Consider the following 16,171-nt stretch of genomic DNA (forward strand, 5'->3'; position numbering starts at 1 on the left):
CAGGCAAGTTAAATTTCCAGCATGAATGGTTTCATTTTCAGTGATTGCAGTGAAGGATGATTCTTGCTGTGCATATTTATCCAGTCATTGATCAATAAAGATGTAGTTTGAACTAGCAAGAATTGTTGTCTTACAGGGTTTGCTACCCAGACTTTGCTGTGTGTTGTAGTGTTTGAGAAACCTAATGCCTTAATTGCGAGAAGTTCTGTAAAGTATTTTCTGTGTTCATGCTAGAATGAATTGGAAAGAGTAAGTAGCATGTAAGTAGGAAAAAAAAAATCAGTTTTAAGAAAAGCTTTTGTGTGTCATGAAAGCTTTTCTACCTGACAGTGCAAATGTTTTTAATTCTAAAGAAAAAGATTTAGTTAGAGCTTCTGATATTTAAGGTACAATATAATGTATTTAAGACATGGTGAGTGAGAACTACTTTGTGAACTTACTGAAGAATCTCATTTACAGTAGCATGCATAGTTTGTAAATTAGTTATGTATTTTAACTAATTTGCACTCCTTTTCTGTATTTCTGGAGAGGAGCAAACTTACTTGTTAACAGAGATTATTGACCTAGAGTGTGGTAAATACTAAACTAGGATTTATGAAACATGATAGTCTGTGAGAACGTTTGTCAAGCTCAGACACGTAGTGATACTCCACACAGACAATGAAAATCTGCTTTTACCAGAAGGCATGTCTTACATATTTAATAATATGGTTCTGAGCACGTTCGTATATGAAACAGTGAAAAACACTAGGAATAGGAAGTTGTAAAGTTACACCTAAATGGAGTGAAATGGCCCAAGAATGCCAGTCCCTGTTGTTAACGTTGAGTTGTATCTGTACCTTATGTCAGAATAAAATGACTGAGTTACTGGTGACTATGCTGTCTATGCTGCAAATCTGCAGGGTAAAGGGTTTTGCTGGCAGTTTAGTGGGACATCTTCTTTCTGCCTAATTCTGCATTGGTGCCTGAAATTCCAAACAGCAAGAGAGCAGGAGTTGTGTTATTTTACATCCATAACCTCCGCCTCCAAAAGTATGTGTAGCTGTGTCTCACGAAACATAACTTGTCTAATATGCAGATATGCAGATAACCTATGCAAAATCAGCATGAAGGAAAAGTTTTTGGGAAGGAGGTCTTGGGGTTGTATCCAAAGACAAGGGAGCTAGTAGAGAAGAATGCACTCTCTTATGACCTTTCATATTGCTGGAGTACATAAAAGAAAAAAAGCCCTGTTTTCTGTGCCTGTTGTTGAATCCATCCTGCTAACAGGCCCCTTAAGTTGTTTGCAGAAAAATGGGACTAGTGATCCCATCCAGTACTTGAGCTTTATTTTAATGCTTGGCTGCTGTTTGAGATTTGAGGGAAAGAGTCCTTCTGTGACTCAAGGCTTACATGTTTGTGCATGAGATCTTTTTGGTCACCATGTTCACCAATATCCAGCCAAGGAGGGTGTGGCAGATCGAGTGGCTACAGGCTGTTTGACAGTACCTTCAGAAGGGTGGAATGTAGTAGAAATGCTGACAGTGGGGCAACTCTTACAGAGTAGGGAATGTTACGCATTCCAGTGTGGAGTTCCCTGTTGCTACTGTGAACTGGAAGGGCTTTACAGCTGTTAGGAAGAGGAGAAGAGAGAAAAACAAAATAAAGGCTGTGAATTAGGGAAAAAAAAAGTGATGATGATAAATATAGGAATGGGAGGTAAGATGCTGTCAGAAACAAGGAGGGAAGCAAAGGGAGAAAGCTCTTGAGGGATGCATACTAAAAGGGTAAGTACACATTACCCTAACGGAGCAGAAAGATAAGAAATAAAGTAACTAAAGAGGATCTTCTCACTGGCCAAAAAACAACAGAAAAAAGGAAAACTGAAAATGAGATCAGATTACAAAGGTTGAGCTTAAAGAAGTAGCACAGGTAAGAAAGGACAAAACTGGTAAGGCCAAACCATTAGTAAGAAAGAATGTGAAAGATAATAAGACAGGGTTTTAAAATATATTGGTAACAAGAAGGCTAGCAAAGGATGTGGCTTCCTACTCACTCTGATGAGAAGGGCGTTGGTTAATGACACTGAGAAGCAGTAAGTGTTCAGTCTTCACTAAAAGGATCAACTAACTGTTATAGAAGAGGGTTAAGAATTAAGACAGCAAAAGGGGAGGAACAGTTTAAAGAGTACTATGGTAAAATAGATGTGTAGGCCTGATAAAATTTTCTGTAGAATATTTAGGGAATTGACTGAAATAATTTTAAACATGCTAGTGAAGTTTTGAGACCATGAGTGAAGAGACAGGCTCTGAAATATTGAAAACCTGCAAATAGAATGTGTTGCACCATGGGTTGGCAGGGGTTGTAGGTGGAAAAGAAGCAGGATATTGTTATAGCTGATGTTTCTAAGGCTTTTGATAGTCTGGCATGGCACTCTGACAAGTCAGCTGGGGAAGCAGGGACAGCATGAAATTCATATTTAATATGTTTGTGGCTGGATGGAAAATAATATGCATCAGGTAGGTCTAAGTGGTTCACTCTCAAACTGGAAATGGGTTGCCCTGAAACCGTATTGTTCAGTATGACTGACAGGAATGAAAAAATGAGAGTGTTTATTAGATTAGTGAAGGGTCTGGTAAGGTTGCTGGGAGAAAGGATTCGATTTTGAACTCATCTTGGCAATACTAGAAGTGATTAGAGGAAGAACTGAAGTGTGCTTCACTAGAGCTAGTGCATGGGTCTGATTTTGTCGAGGAATTAAAGTGTATGTTTACTGGATGGGGAACAAGGTGGTGCAGCAGTCCAGCAGAAAACTGGGAGTGTGTGTAGGGTGGGTGATGGTTTAAAGGTGAAAGCAGAATGTGAAAGCTTGTAAGTAATACTGTAGTTCTTAAAAAAGAAGGTAAATATTGTACTCAAAGGTATACACAGAAATAATTTCTGTAAACTATGAGAAAGTATTCTAGTAATCTTCACAGCCTAATTAGGCATCCTGGAGAATGCTGTGCCTGATCTTTGGCACTCCTCATGGAGGCTGTGAACCAACTGGAGAAATTCCAGGGAGAGCAGAGGGAAAGATCAGAGATCTCTCAGGAGACAAGTTCAAACCTGATGGAAGAAGATGAGCTGTCACATGAGATGAAAATAAATTGTGGAACTCCATGTCCCAGTTATTGGGGATGGAAAATGTGATCTCACAAAATTAAGACAGAAGTCCATCAAGGACTGGCCCACTATGAAGACACTAGTTTTTGTTTTTCAAGCTCCAAGCCTCAGACTGCATAGCCTGGGAAGAGCACCCAAGGAAGGGTTACTGTGTACTTTTTTGTTTTTTTATGCTGTTCAGATGTCTGTCCTTGACCATTGCTGGAGACGGGACCTTAGGCCAAACAGACTTTGTTTTAACCCAGGGAGTCTCTTCTACATTCTGGAAAGCATCTGGGGAGAGATGGGAGGAATTAGGGTCGAGTATCAGGAGAAGTGTGCTATGCACCTATTTATGTAGTGTTAGGTATATAAAAAGTAGCTTTAAAGAGAAAAGGGTGGGAGCTAAAAGTAGATCTCCGGATGGGTCTACGGTGGTGTCCTGAGCAGTATCTTATTAGGAGGAGATCCAAGCTGAGGTGCTGGGTTATAGTACCTGCAGAGGCAGCAAGCAGTTGGGAAATTCATGAGTTTCCAGTCCTACACAATTGACTTCTCTTTTTATGAGACAATCAGCACTGGCAGTGTTACTGATTGCCATGCTTTGCTATGCATGACTACCTGTTTGTGAAGGCAGAGTTGAGATCCTATGAGCAAAGATTGAATAGCAAATGGCAAGAGATGATGTTGGTTCACCTAGATTCACTGTAGTCCAAATAAGTATGTGTGTGGAAAACATGACCACAGTGACAGACCACTTCTCTAGCTTCCTGCAGGTGCAGATATGAAGTGCTTATTTTGTATGGTAAGGGGTTTATATTGCCTTTATTCACTGATGAAGAAAGTATCTGGTATTGTTTTTATATATTTAAATAGCTCTGTGGCCTCAGAAAAGTCATGTGTCTTTGTCATCACAGACTCTGAATGTATTCCAGAAAATGGAAGAAAACCAATATGAAAACAAACCTTCTTATTCCACTTCCTCTAAGTGTGGAAATTTAAATGGATCCTGAATGATTTATTTGCAGTGAATGAGTTTGAAATGTGACTTGGCTTTGGAATTTTGCTCCACTTACAGCAATTGATGTGATGAGGATGGTATTAATACTGCCAAATATCTGGCATATACAGGCTTAACCACATTTTGTCCTAGTATGATTTTCCTGTGTTTTAAGTTGTAATAAAAACTGCAGTTTCTTTAAATTGCCTTAATAGTGGCTTTATCTGTGTTTATTTCATGGACATCAGAATGGATAGTAATTATGGCCAGTAGTGCCTTGAAAGCAGGATGTGCAGATGCCTGTGAGTTTGTGTGTTTGTGTATAGTCACCAAGGGAATGATGACACAACATCTAGTTGTGTAAAAGGCTTAAGTCTGAGACAATTCTGAATTGTCTATGTAGTTTCATAGGCTGGATCTGATGTCAAGAAAGTTTTCACTGTAGTATTCAAAAATTGTCTTGCTTACAATTGTAAATTTATAATTCATGGCAATATAGTTGTTTTGGTATAGTAGGCAGTGATATCATATGCATGACAAAAAGTCCATGAGTGGCTCTTAGGTTGCTTACAGGGAAAAAGTTGAGAAGAGGCTGTACTTGAATTTAAGCATCTGCAATGGTAGTGGCTGAATAGCTGTCAGAAGTCTCTGATTAGAGATTATTTACTTTTAGAAATAGGAAGCTGTTTTCTTTTCCTACCCAGTGTTCAGTGTCTTAGATAAACCAGAGGGTGTTTCAAGTATTGTGTTCTTGCAACTGATTGGTCTTTTACTACTCACTGAAAGTGGTAATAATAGTATAGAGTTGGTTGTTATACTTTAAGAAATTGAGTGAGGAGTTAAATGTCTGAATTATGCTCTAAGTCTAAAAAGAGCCAGTCTGCAGGAAGCATGTTGCTTGCTTGGGGAAGGGATCATGGATGTGCAGGGCAAGGGAAGAGGTGCTCAGCATCAGCAATGTCTGTTGGTCTGAGAGGGTGGGAGATGGTGGTTTTCCTCAAGGGTAGATCTGACAATGCTGATGAGAGAAGAATGGCTGAACCAGTGAAAGGAACAATAGGGAGGTACCACGACTCCTTTGCCATGTGAAGTAGAAAGACATAGGGAATGTCATGGTGAGGGGGCAGAGAAGAGGAAGGACAGTACCCCTTCTTTTCCTACCTTCTGGTATGTATCTGTTCTGTCCTGACCATGAGTGTTTCTGGTTGTGCTTTTTATGGTTGGGTTGGGTTTCCCCTATTCTTCTGGGGGTGGAGAAAAGCAGATTGGGGAAAAACCTTTGTATTTAGCTGGAGAAGGGTTTTTTTCCTGGTTGTCAGGAAAATATCCATACACTTTACATTGCAGACTGAAGCTAGAACTTGCTAACAACTGCGGAGTTTGCTAAAACGTGGCTTTAATCACAAAAACGCCTGTGCATACTGCCTTTCTTCTGTCTTCTAGAGCTGTGGTGCCCTGTTTCCTGACCAGATCCTCAGGTTCTGTTCCAGTTCAGCTTATTCCTCCTGCCCTTTTACATCTTTCTCCATAGGCAGCGCTGCTACCCTGCGTCTCTCTCTCGCTTTATAATTTCTGAGTGCTTTTAGCCTCCTGATTTGAAGAAAGTACTGAAAAGGATAAGGGGTGGTGGAAATAGGGAGTAGGGTAATGACTGGCTGTGGAGGGAAGCATATGTAGTGCTGGCAGACAGGAAGGGTTTAGGAGGCTTTTTGGAGCAAGTATATACCTCTTTGCTACAGGCCTCTCGGCCTCATTTGGCTTTGGATGTCAGCCCACATGCTGACGTCCCCTGGCAATCCCTATTGCATGCGTTTGAGTGTTGTATTGCCCCTCCTTCTACCAACCGTGCCAAATTTAGCCATAACTTAACAGCAGTGGCTCACACTATGTATTTTGGGCTATTTGTGTAACTAACCACTGCTAATTTGGGTGCTAGCTTTAGGATGATATCTGAGGAGTATAACACATTTAAGAAAACCATAAACTCAACAGACCTGCAGGTCTTCTTGTTTGAAGAAAAAGTATTTTTCACTCCCTGGACAGTTTAGACCTTGGTATTTATGCTTCCTCTTTTTTTTTTCTTTTTTCTTCTTTAAACAAAAAAAAAATGTATATTTTGGACAGGAAAAAAAATCCGGAAGAACATTGAGGAACATTATTTTTTATTTCTCTGATGTGAGGTTTTTGAAATAAACTCAGCAGTAGAAAAAACTCTATTTGCTACTGCAAGGAAAATGCTTTTCTGTAAACATTCCCTAAGCATGGATATGTGAGCACAGCTCTCAGAAGAAAGATGTGGCACCATTTCAGTAAATCAGTCTGAAGTGAATCCAGTTATATTTTTTCTGTTCTTGCACAAGACTAAGAAGGAATGAGGATGTAGGTAGAAAAGTTTAAGTGAGAAAGTCTATTTGTAGCAATATATGCCACATGAGCTAGAATATACAGTCAGTCTTAACTGGATGTAAATTAGAGACTGAAGTGCTGCTGTACTGATATGTATTGGCACAAGCTCTAGTTCACTGTGCCAAGCCATACAGTCATTTTCCTGGAACCTCTGTCCTTTTTTTGGAAGTCGAAACATTTATGTCTAGTCCTAGTGCTAGTGGTGTCAGCTCAAGAAAGGGTATCATAACTTTCTGGGTTTGGATCAGGCCCATGCAAAGGAAAGCATTTAAGATGCCATTGTTTGGGCATCTCTCCATAGGTCTAAAAAAACATGCATGTGTTTAGTTCTGTCAAACTTTTTCTATTTGCTTTATTGATAACAATACTATTAGACCATGCCAACAAATGGCAGGGTGAAAAGGTACATTAAAAAGATGACAATTTCCCCCTGATGTCTATACTGGTGACTTGTCACTACCACACTGCCTTTGATTCCTCTTCTGCTGGATAATCCTGAATGCCAAGGATTCTGAGGAAAAGGAAGCAGGACAGTGTGGCATTTGTTTTCCCTCTACCTCCGTGTATTTTCTCGATGCAGTATTTATTGAATGAATACAGTACAAGCTTCAGAAATTCTGTGAAAGAAATGATTTTGCAAGTGATGAGGATATTTTTTTTCATGTGACTTCTGTGGGGATTTTTGGTTGTTTGTTTTGTAACTTTCTTCAAGGTTAGTCTGCAACAGTCCACTGAATTTTCCTGCCTCCCCCTGCAGCTAGGTCATGGCTCCCAGCTGGATGTTTTCTTTGACTAATCCCTTGTGGCAGCAGGGGCCTGTGCCCTTGCCTGGTCTCTCCACTCTCTAGCCCACTGCAGTTGTGCTGGTTACTCCACTGCTGCAGAGGGCAGATGGGATGAGTCAGGAGGAAACATTTGGTGGTCTGCAGTGCCTGGTGTAGGTGGCTTCACTGTTCTGAGCTCTTTTCTGAACTTACTTCTGCCTGGAGTTAGTTACATGTAATCGCTGGGAGCTGTATTTAATAACTGAACATATTCCTTGCAGGGATGTGTTGAAGGAGGGTGACAACTGTTGCCATTTCTGGAGACAGTAGACTTGACTGATCCCATGTGTAAATCATGTGAAGTGTTACACACTGTATGTGGGTAAAAGTGTCCAGCTGCATGATGGCAGAGCTGCCAGCAGAGCAGTGCCATGTGCTAACTGTTGGGCCTTGGTTAATTCCTTATAAACCTGAAATTGCTGTATGATTAAATATAACTGTAATTCATCAAGCGAACAGAAAAATGTGGTGAATTTCTGCCATTCGGCATTAGCATAAAGGAAACATTTTGCCTATGGCTCTTGCCTGAGCACATCTGAGGCCATCCCTAGGCATGGCTGGGCAGAGCTCCAGGGAATTGACTACAGCTTGGTAGTCTCTGAGAACATGGGAAAATCTTGCATGACAGGGAAATTCACTGCAGCGCTGAAGAATTTCGGATCTGCCCAGGCCGCTCAGTTCCTAACAAAATAGGTATGTAGTGACATGAACTGGAAGATTACCTCATGCCCAGCAGCCTCTTTTATGATCTCCACTGGCTGGGAATTAGTGCTCTGGGCTTTCTCAGCAGTCAGGGAGGCTATAGCTCCCTACCGCTGATTCAGAAGGTAAACACTTTCTGAGTTGCACAAAGGAAAAGTAACTGTGACATAAATCTCCTTCCTCCCCAACTCTTTCCCCACCTGCGTCATGTCTGTATCTGGCTCTGACCTGATGTTAGGTCTCCCAGGCCCAGGAACATGAAAGAAACTCTGCCTTCAGATTCCCGTCTTTTGCATTCTAGTTGTTCTCAAAACAGGTGGAAGCAAGCAGGCACTGCCCGGATGAGAAAGGCTGTGAAGTACCTGCCCTGTTACTTGAAAGGTTACTTTGCAGGCTGGTAGATGCTGCACAGGGTGGTGTGCAGCAGTCCCCTTCTTGCTCTGCCCTTGTGCTGCGTGGGTACTACTGTGTTTGCATTGGCGTGGGTAAAGATGGAAATAGAAACTCTGTGGTGTGGGCTATGGTATGAGTATCAGATTTGTGCTTTGTGTCTCCCAGTGTACTGAAGTCACTGCTGTAGCCATTGCTATAATTAGCTGGGTGGGTTGGATTTAAGATAGTGCGGCACTACTTAACCATGTGCGTATCCATTCGGACACGTTGTTAAAGGTTTCTGGTCCTTGCGAATAACCACTTATCAGCAGTGACAAAGGTTGTTTTTTTTCTCTGGTGGCACAGTGTTATGGGTTGTGGTTGTACAAACCTCAGCTTCAGCACAGCCTTATTTCACAGAGGGACAGAAACTAGAGAAGGGTAAAGCTTTTAGTGTACAACTGAGAGAAATTTTAGGAGGTAATTTGTACCATGTCTGTTGTTGCTAGTTGCCCTACATCTTGCTCCCTTTACAGTGAAATATAATCCTCTAAAAGTAATTAATTCTTCCTAGTTAACAGTAACTCCCTTTCTCCTAAGTTAGGAAGACATAATTTTCCTTTAGCTAAAATGATGTCTCTCTTAGTACAATTGTTTGTGCACGGGGTTTTTTGGGTAGGTTTTGGGAATAAATATATCAGTGATTCCAGAGTTTACGTTGCCTATGGATCAGGTATTCTGCAGAACTTTGTAATTCTTCTCCTGGAACTGACAGTTGTCCTGTAGCCCTGTGTGCCAAGCAAGCTTGGCCAAGTGTGGAGCTCCCTGCCACTGTGCAGTGGGGCAGTTTGCCCTCTCCACTGGCTACTGAAAAAAGTGTGTATTTTGCTGGAGACTCCTGTCTGGAAAACCTCAAGGGCCAGTGAGGTTGCTCAGATTCAAGGACTACATGGGTTGGTTCTCAAGGGAAGAGGGGAATGGGATGGTAGGAAAAAAACCGTAGCTTTAACAGCCGCATAAACATGTTGTGAAAGAACTTTGTTCCTTAGGGCCCAGTACTGCCCATCCCTGTTAAGCTTTTGAATACCAGAATGAGGTACCGGAGTGTGCTACCCACAAACTTCATTTGTGGGATGTAAGTCATTTGCTCTAACCCAGGTTATAATTTGAATAGATGACACATGCTGGACAGCACTTTTCCTTTAGTGCTCTGGCATCATCCAAGACAACCTGTGTTTGGGTCATTGAGACTTCCTTCTGTTTGTTACCATCAAAGGAAAGAATTCATTGACTTTTAAAATTAACATTTTTTGAAGTTCAGAGGTCAAGTGATTGCTTCATCTTGGAATGCTTTTATGTCCAGGATCAAGAAGGACATAAGTAAACGAATTAAATTTTTTTTTTTTTCGCTTACTCCATGAAACAATTGAGTAAAAGACAGGTATAAACCCATTGCATTTTAGGAGATATAAAAAGGTCTAACTGAGTGGAATCAGCAGGAGAAAATACGAGTCAACATGAGTCAGCAGTGTGCCCAGGCAGCTAAAAGGGGAAACCCCATCCTTGAGGTGTGCATCAAGCACAGCATTACCAGCCGATCAAGAAAGCTGATTATGCCACTGCATGCAGTGTTGGTGCTGCCTCACCTGGAATACCGTGTGCAGTTATGGGCCCCACAGTTTAAGAAGGACGTGAAGGTTCTTGAATGCATCCAGAGGAGGGCAGAAAAGTTGGTGACAGGGCTGGAAGGCATGTCCTGTCAGGAGCAGCTCAGACTTTGGGTTTGTCTAGTTTGGCTGAGGGGCAACCTCATGGCTCACTACAGTTTCCTGAGGACGGGAAGTGGAAAGGGAGATGTGATCTCTTCTCCCTGCTATAGGAGACATAGGAATGGTTGAAAGCTGCACCGGAGAAGGGTCAGACTGGACATGAGGAAACACTTCTTTACTGAGAGAGTGCTCAAACACTGCAACAGGTTTCCTAGAGATATGATTGATGTTTGAAACCTGTCAGTGTTTAAGAGGCTTTTGGACAATGCCCTTAATAACATGCTTTACTTTTGGTGAGCCTTAAGTGATCAAGCAGTTGGACTAGATGATCATTGGAGCTCCATTCCAACTGAAATGTTCTGTTCTGTTCTCTGCTAATCTAAAATACATTACATAATTAAAATAAAAGCTGTGGCACTAATGGCTTCATAATGTAATCATATCCAGGAGCTTAATAGCTCCTTTATTTGAATTATAAAATATTTGAGGTCACATTATCTAAAATAGTCAAAGCAATAAGTAATATTAACCCCAATATATTGATATGTTGGTTACTTGTTCCCATGGTGATGTGATGCAGTGAGGTTAATTCTGGGCGCTCCTTTGCTTAAGGGTGGTAAATTCTGCGCATGGTTTTGAAAATTTCAGCCTTTGTCTGGACTGCAGAATTAATGGTAAATAATAACTCAAATGGAATAGGGGACTGAATGGGTTGTAAAAGTGTGAATGTAAAGGAGAGTGTTCAGGTGGAGAACATGGGCATTAGCCCCCACCAAACAGAGAAGTAATGTTGCTGTAGATTGGAGTTCATACTTTTACAGCCCTGCGAAACGTATCAGACACCTTCCATCAACCATGGAAGGGAAGAAGGGGTAGAGCAGATGTATCTGGTGAAGAAGCTGAGAAGTTGTGCCTATTAAAGCAGCAGCTTTCAGATACAGTAGAGGTAATGACTGGGCACAGACATGCCGCCATGCTGCTGGCTTTCTTTTGTAGCAGTGACACCACCAGGTAGGAGGTTACTTCTAGAGGGAATGGCCAGGATAAAGGCAGTTTTTTGCTGTTTTGCCTTCTGCAGTATTTTGTAATTTAAAGTATTTTCCTTTTTTTTATTCGTTCTAGAAAAGTTGTCAGTCTTGATAAAAATAACTACAGAAATTAGTTACTAAACTGCAGAGGTGATTAGTAGAAAATATGCTGGGTTTCTCTTACATGTGATGGAGTTGCAGAATCAACTTCTTAGCAGAAGCAGAGGGCAGTGGTACCTGAGAGGGAAGTGATTCTCAAGGACAACAGTGCCAAACCATATCCTCCTTGTTCAGGTAGCTCCCAGCTGGGACACTGTTGGTACCTTCAGAACATTATGTAAGTGGAGCACTGCATTTTAGTTTTTCTGGGCTGTTCTGCTCTGACTGGTTTTTTTAGGAGATTTGTGATGGTAGTGATTGTTAGGGAGTTGTCGAATCTGGTAGCTTCATGGTTGGGGGATAGTGTCTCTGACTAGGTTATTGGGGTTTCCCCCTGCTGGTGTGCCTCTGGGCTTGTGGTGATGCGTTTGTGATGGGCTGAGTGCTCCCTTGGCACCTCTGCTGTCTTTCCTTTGTGCTCCTTCACATGTCTGTGGAGATGAGCTGCTTATCCTGTGATCTAATAGTGGCCAGCTGTGGCCCTAAGAGGACTTGGGAGGAATAACTGCGAGGAATGGGATGTTCGGTGAAGTATAAGCACAGTATGTCAATACTGACTAATGCAGCAGTTGCTCCAGGCTATATATTTTTTAGGTTCATGTCAAGACAATGTTTGGCAGCAATTAGTGGGCCGATAAAGGTGTTTATGCTGGCCAGGCAGTCACAGCCATTGCGTGTATGGTGTCTGGATGGTCCATGTGCCCTGAGCTCCAGAGCTGCATGAAGGGAATTCATTTGTCCAACAGGTATTATGGACAGTGAAGTGGGGAGGAGCACTGCTCATGCAAGATAATGTTGATGTTTTGGTAAGTTTCTGTTAATTAATCTTACAGATTTCTGACAGTGTGATATTTCTTCTTTTTTTATTCAGATTCCTTTGGGACTCTTGTTCTTCCAGTAGTAAGTATTTCTTTCCCTTCCTTCTTCCTCAGAAAATGTTGACTCTCTGTAAATTACCATCAGTTGGTGTTGATGAGATGATATATTTTGCATGTGAGCCCAGCTATTTTCACAGTCTCAGATGAGTGTATTTACTGACCAATAAGCCAAGGAGTTTTCAGGTCAAATGCTCTACTGCTTGTTAGAAGTAATTATAGGATCTAGGAGCTGATTTCCAGTATCAACAGGAACTATCATAAAACTTGAACACAGAAATTTGCTTGGCTTTTTTGACTGGCTGATACCTACATCAATATTTTAGACACACCATGAGGGCTAATTAGAGCTGAAAGAATTGTGCAAAGTAATAACTGAGAAACATTAAAATAAAAATATTTATATACAGTCTTTGTAAGGATTTGGAAATGCACATTCGATGAAAAGTACATAATAAGCAACGAAATTGTATCTTGGATTGTGAGTCATGTATGAATCCCAAATTTATAATCCTGGATGTTCATCTTGAAAACCCAATCTAGAGAACTGGGTATTTATATCAGAAAAAAAAGATTTGCCAATGTCATCCATAAGTCTGAGTATCCCTAAATCCAGTGGGTTTAAATTCTGATCTCAAATAAACTGTAGGTCTGATTAAATAATCTGGAAATGTTTGATAGATGGATAATCAATGATAGTGAGCAGCTCAATATTATGAAGATTACTAGGTTGAAATACATCTGAATGAACTATACTTTAGCAAACATAGAAAAATATGTTTATAGAAAAAGAGGAAAAAAATGAAATTAACAGGTTCCTTAATAAAATCTGGCCAGGTCTTAAAGTGTTCAAGCACCTAAAATTAGGCGGAGTAGATTCCTCCCTCTCTCGTCGCTATCTGAAATGTCTCATTTTTTAATAGCAAGATTTTTTTTCATTTGTGTAGCCACAGTAGACTTATGTTTTGTCCAAAGTGTAATTTGCTAGCAGAAGGTGGGTAATGAGTTTTTGGATTCAGCCTCATCTTTTCCAGAGGAAACAGTAGCTGCCTTGTCTGAGGTGTTTGTGATGGTAGCTGGTGTAGTCAGGAGAAGTACGTGAGGTGGCCCTTTTCTCTCTTGTGTTAGGAGTGCCAAAAGGGGGATAGTAATACCATTCATTTGGTGATGTTTTGACTAAGATAAAATATTTTCACAGCAAGTTTCTACTACTTAGTGTTAAAAGCTGCCTTGATCATATTTGGGTTGAGAAACAACCCTTTAGAGAAGGGTTGGTGGGGCTGAGGTAGTTACTATTATTGTAGCAATGACCTTCTGCAAGTGTTGTATTAGTGCAGTTTCTGTTAGCACAGATGTGTGAAGCAGAAGGTGGGTTAGTTGCACCTCAGCTGTCCTGATACACTGCCACGGCAATGTAAACTTCGTTGTCTCTGACAGTTACATTAAGAAAGGTACAACAGGCAATTTCGTTACCATGTTATGGGAAGGAAAGATTTTTTAAAATATAAAAAGTATAAAAATCTAGGGAGCAACCCATGCTATCTATCATTATTCATGATAGGAAAGAGGTACAGGAAAATATATGAGGTCTCTGAATGGCATTTACAGACTTTTAAAGAAGTCAAAAACAGTATTTGCAAGCATGTTAAAATAATGCTGTAAGAGCACAATTTACTGCTATGATGAGCCAAAGCAAGCTTATTTTCTCCCATTTTGATTTTGAATGGTTATAATGTGTCATGGACTTCTTGTAGGGAATTCTATCTGCTTTTTTGAGAATACAGCTTCTTTAATAAATAGCAATGTTCATAAATACATTAGTTTTGAGGTAATATTTGACAGATGCAGTAGGTAAGGCTGTTCCTCCTATTTAAGATATTGCAGAATACTTGGCCTGGAATTTGGAGTGTGTTGAAATATGTGAATCATATGTTCTTGGCAATGTGTGCACAAAAAACCTGCAAAGCTGAAGAAAATGCAGGATCTATTTCGCTGTGTAACTTTGCACATAAAATTTAGTTACATAAATCCAGATTTTAAAGGGGGAATATCTTCTTCCTGTGTCATCATGTGCCTGTTCATGGGTAAAAACAGCCTGTTTATTTTTCCCCTTCCTGATTTTTTTCCTGGCTTGTTTTTAAAAACAGAAAGTCAACAGAAAGGGATGGAATTATAGTTGATTCCTCTTTACAGGTAAATACAAAGAGAAGAAAATGTATTTGATACAGATGTTTGCATCTACCTCATTTGCCACCCTGTGACATTTTCCCTTGTTTGTGAATTCCTGTTACCTCACTGTGCACTGTTAAAACAAACTTTGACAGCACTACAGCTTTTCTTTATAGGACTTGGTAGAATACTTCTGATGTGATGTGCCTGGTGAGTTTACAGCTGTAATTTTCATTACACTGTAGAAGCACTGCTTCAGTTCCATATGTTATGCTGAAAAATGCAAGCCTGTCTGCTTTAGTTCTGTTAACTCCAGAGGTTTTACTTCAGATTTACTGTTGTAATTCCAAGCAGAAGCATGTGACTCTTTAAGCTTTTCAGCAGGGCTGCTTCTTGGAATGAGCTGTGTGCTGTGTTAAAACCATTTTCCTTCTTCAAAGAGACACTGGCAATACAGAAGCCAGCACCTGGTCTGGAATGTCCCTGGGGTCATTGGTTGTCTGTGAAGACTCTGCTCAGATGAAATTTCCGTGTGCTGCAGCATCTCTGCTTCCAGTCTTTCAATCCCTGTGACTGGGATTCCTCTCAGCTAACTTCAGGATGTGAAGTTACACACCTGAATTATGAGCTCTAGATTTCCTCTGTCCACTGGAAAGACACAGAGAGAGAGGGAGAAACACGTACATGATTACTCTAATCTTACATGGTATAAATTTCTTTGCCAGTGATATCTGTCTCTTTTCTGCCAGCACTGAAGGAGCCTTGAGTGTCTATCCCAAATAAGTTAACCATATAAAATGACTCTTCCTTTATTTCTTAATATTTTGGGAAGAATAATTATTTTTCTTTCTAGATGAGTCACAGTGTGTGCTATAATTTTGAAACATTAAACTGAAATGAGACAAATATTTCTATTGAAAAGCAGTACCTCACCTTATAAGATACTCTGTATTTGAGTTTCCTACCCCATAGAACATAAAGCTAAAGATTGTAAAAAAAAAGTGCAAAGTTCTCTTACTGTCCTGCTCATTTTGCTCACACGTACCTTCTTCAGATCTTTTATTTTTAGAAAATTTGTTACAAAAAAGTGATGAATTCAGAAAAATATTAGCCCCTTATATCAAATCCAAGAAATTTCTCAATAACTGTGAAAAGAAAAGAAAGAGCACAATGTGTGTGAGTCTATGAATTGTATGAGAATACATGGATACTTACATTGTTGAAAACATGATTACTACTGAAAATTAGATGCAAATCTGTTGAAAAGATGCCTCTGATGACACATTTTCAGGTAATTGTTGAAATAACACTTTAAAGTCCTGAAAAAAATCCCCTTTCACTTTTTGAGAATTGACATAAGTTGACAAGTTCAGGTATGTATTAGATCTTTATATCAAATGTTTTTTAAATAATAATATCTTCAAGAATATTTTTGATGGTTAACGGAAAGTCACTATTTTATTTTAAGCTGCCTTTGAACAGTGCTTCTGGGAATTATGAATTACTGGTGGAAGGCCGTGCTGATGGCCGGCACATCTTCTCTAACCGTACCAGCTTGATGTACATGTCAAAGAGCATCTCCGTATTCATCCAGACTGATAAATCTATGTACAAACCAGGACAAGATGTGCTGTTTCGGGTTGTTACTGTGTATCCTGATCTAAAACCTTACAAAGTGCCTCTGAATATATATATCAGAGTAAGTATCCACGGGAATACAGTTATAAATTGGCCTGTGTAATAT

The 16,171-nt window shown here is 40.2% G+C and overlaps 1 protein-coding gene across 1 annotated transcript in view; it reads left to right on the forward strand.

Annotated features, from left to right (window-relative positions):
* CD109 (CD109 molecule) overlaps nt 1-16,171 on the forward strand; it is a 75,750-nt gene that overhangs the window by 4,451 nt on the left and 55,128 nt on the right. The window contains exons 3-4 of the mRNA XM_017826909.1: nt 12,255-12,283; nt 15,896-16,126. Of these exons, the coding sequence (XP_017682398.1) occupies nt 12,255-12,283; nt 15,896-16,126 (260 nt within the window). The remainder of the gene's footprint in view (nt 1-12,254; nt 12,284-15,895; nt 16,127-16,171) is intronic.

The sequence above is a fragment of the Lepidothrix coronata genome, unplaced genomic scaffold (genome assembly GCF_001604755.1).
Source record: "Lepidothrix coronata isolate B3197 unplaced genomic scaffold, Lepidothrix_coronata-1.0 Scaffold4, whole genome shotgun sequence".
Taxonomy (NCBI): Eukaryota; Metazoa; Chordata; class Aves; order Passeriformes; family Pipridae; genus Lepidothrix; species Lepidothrix coronata.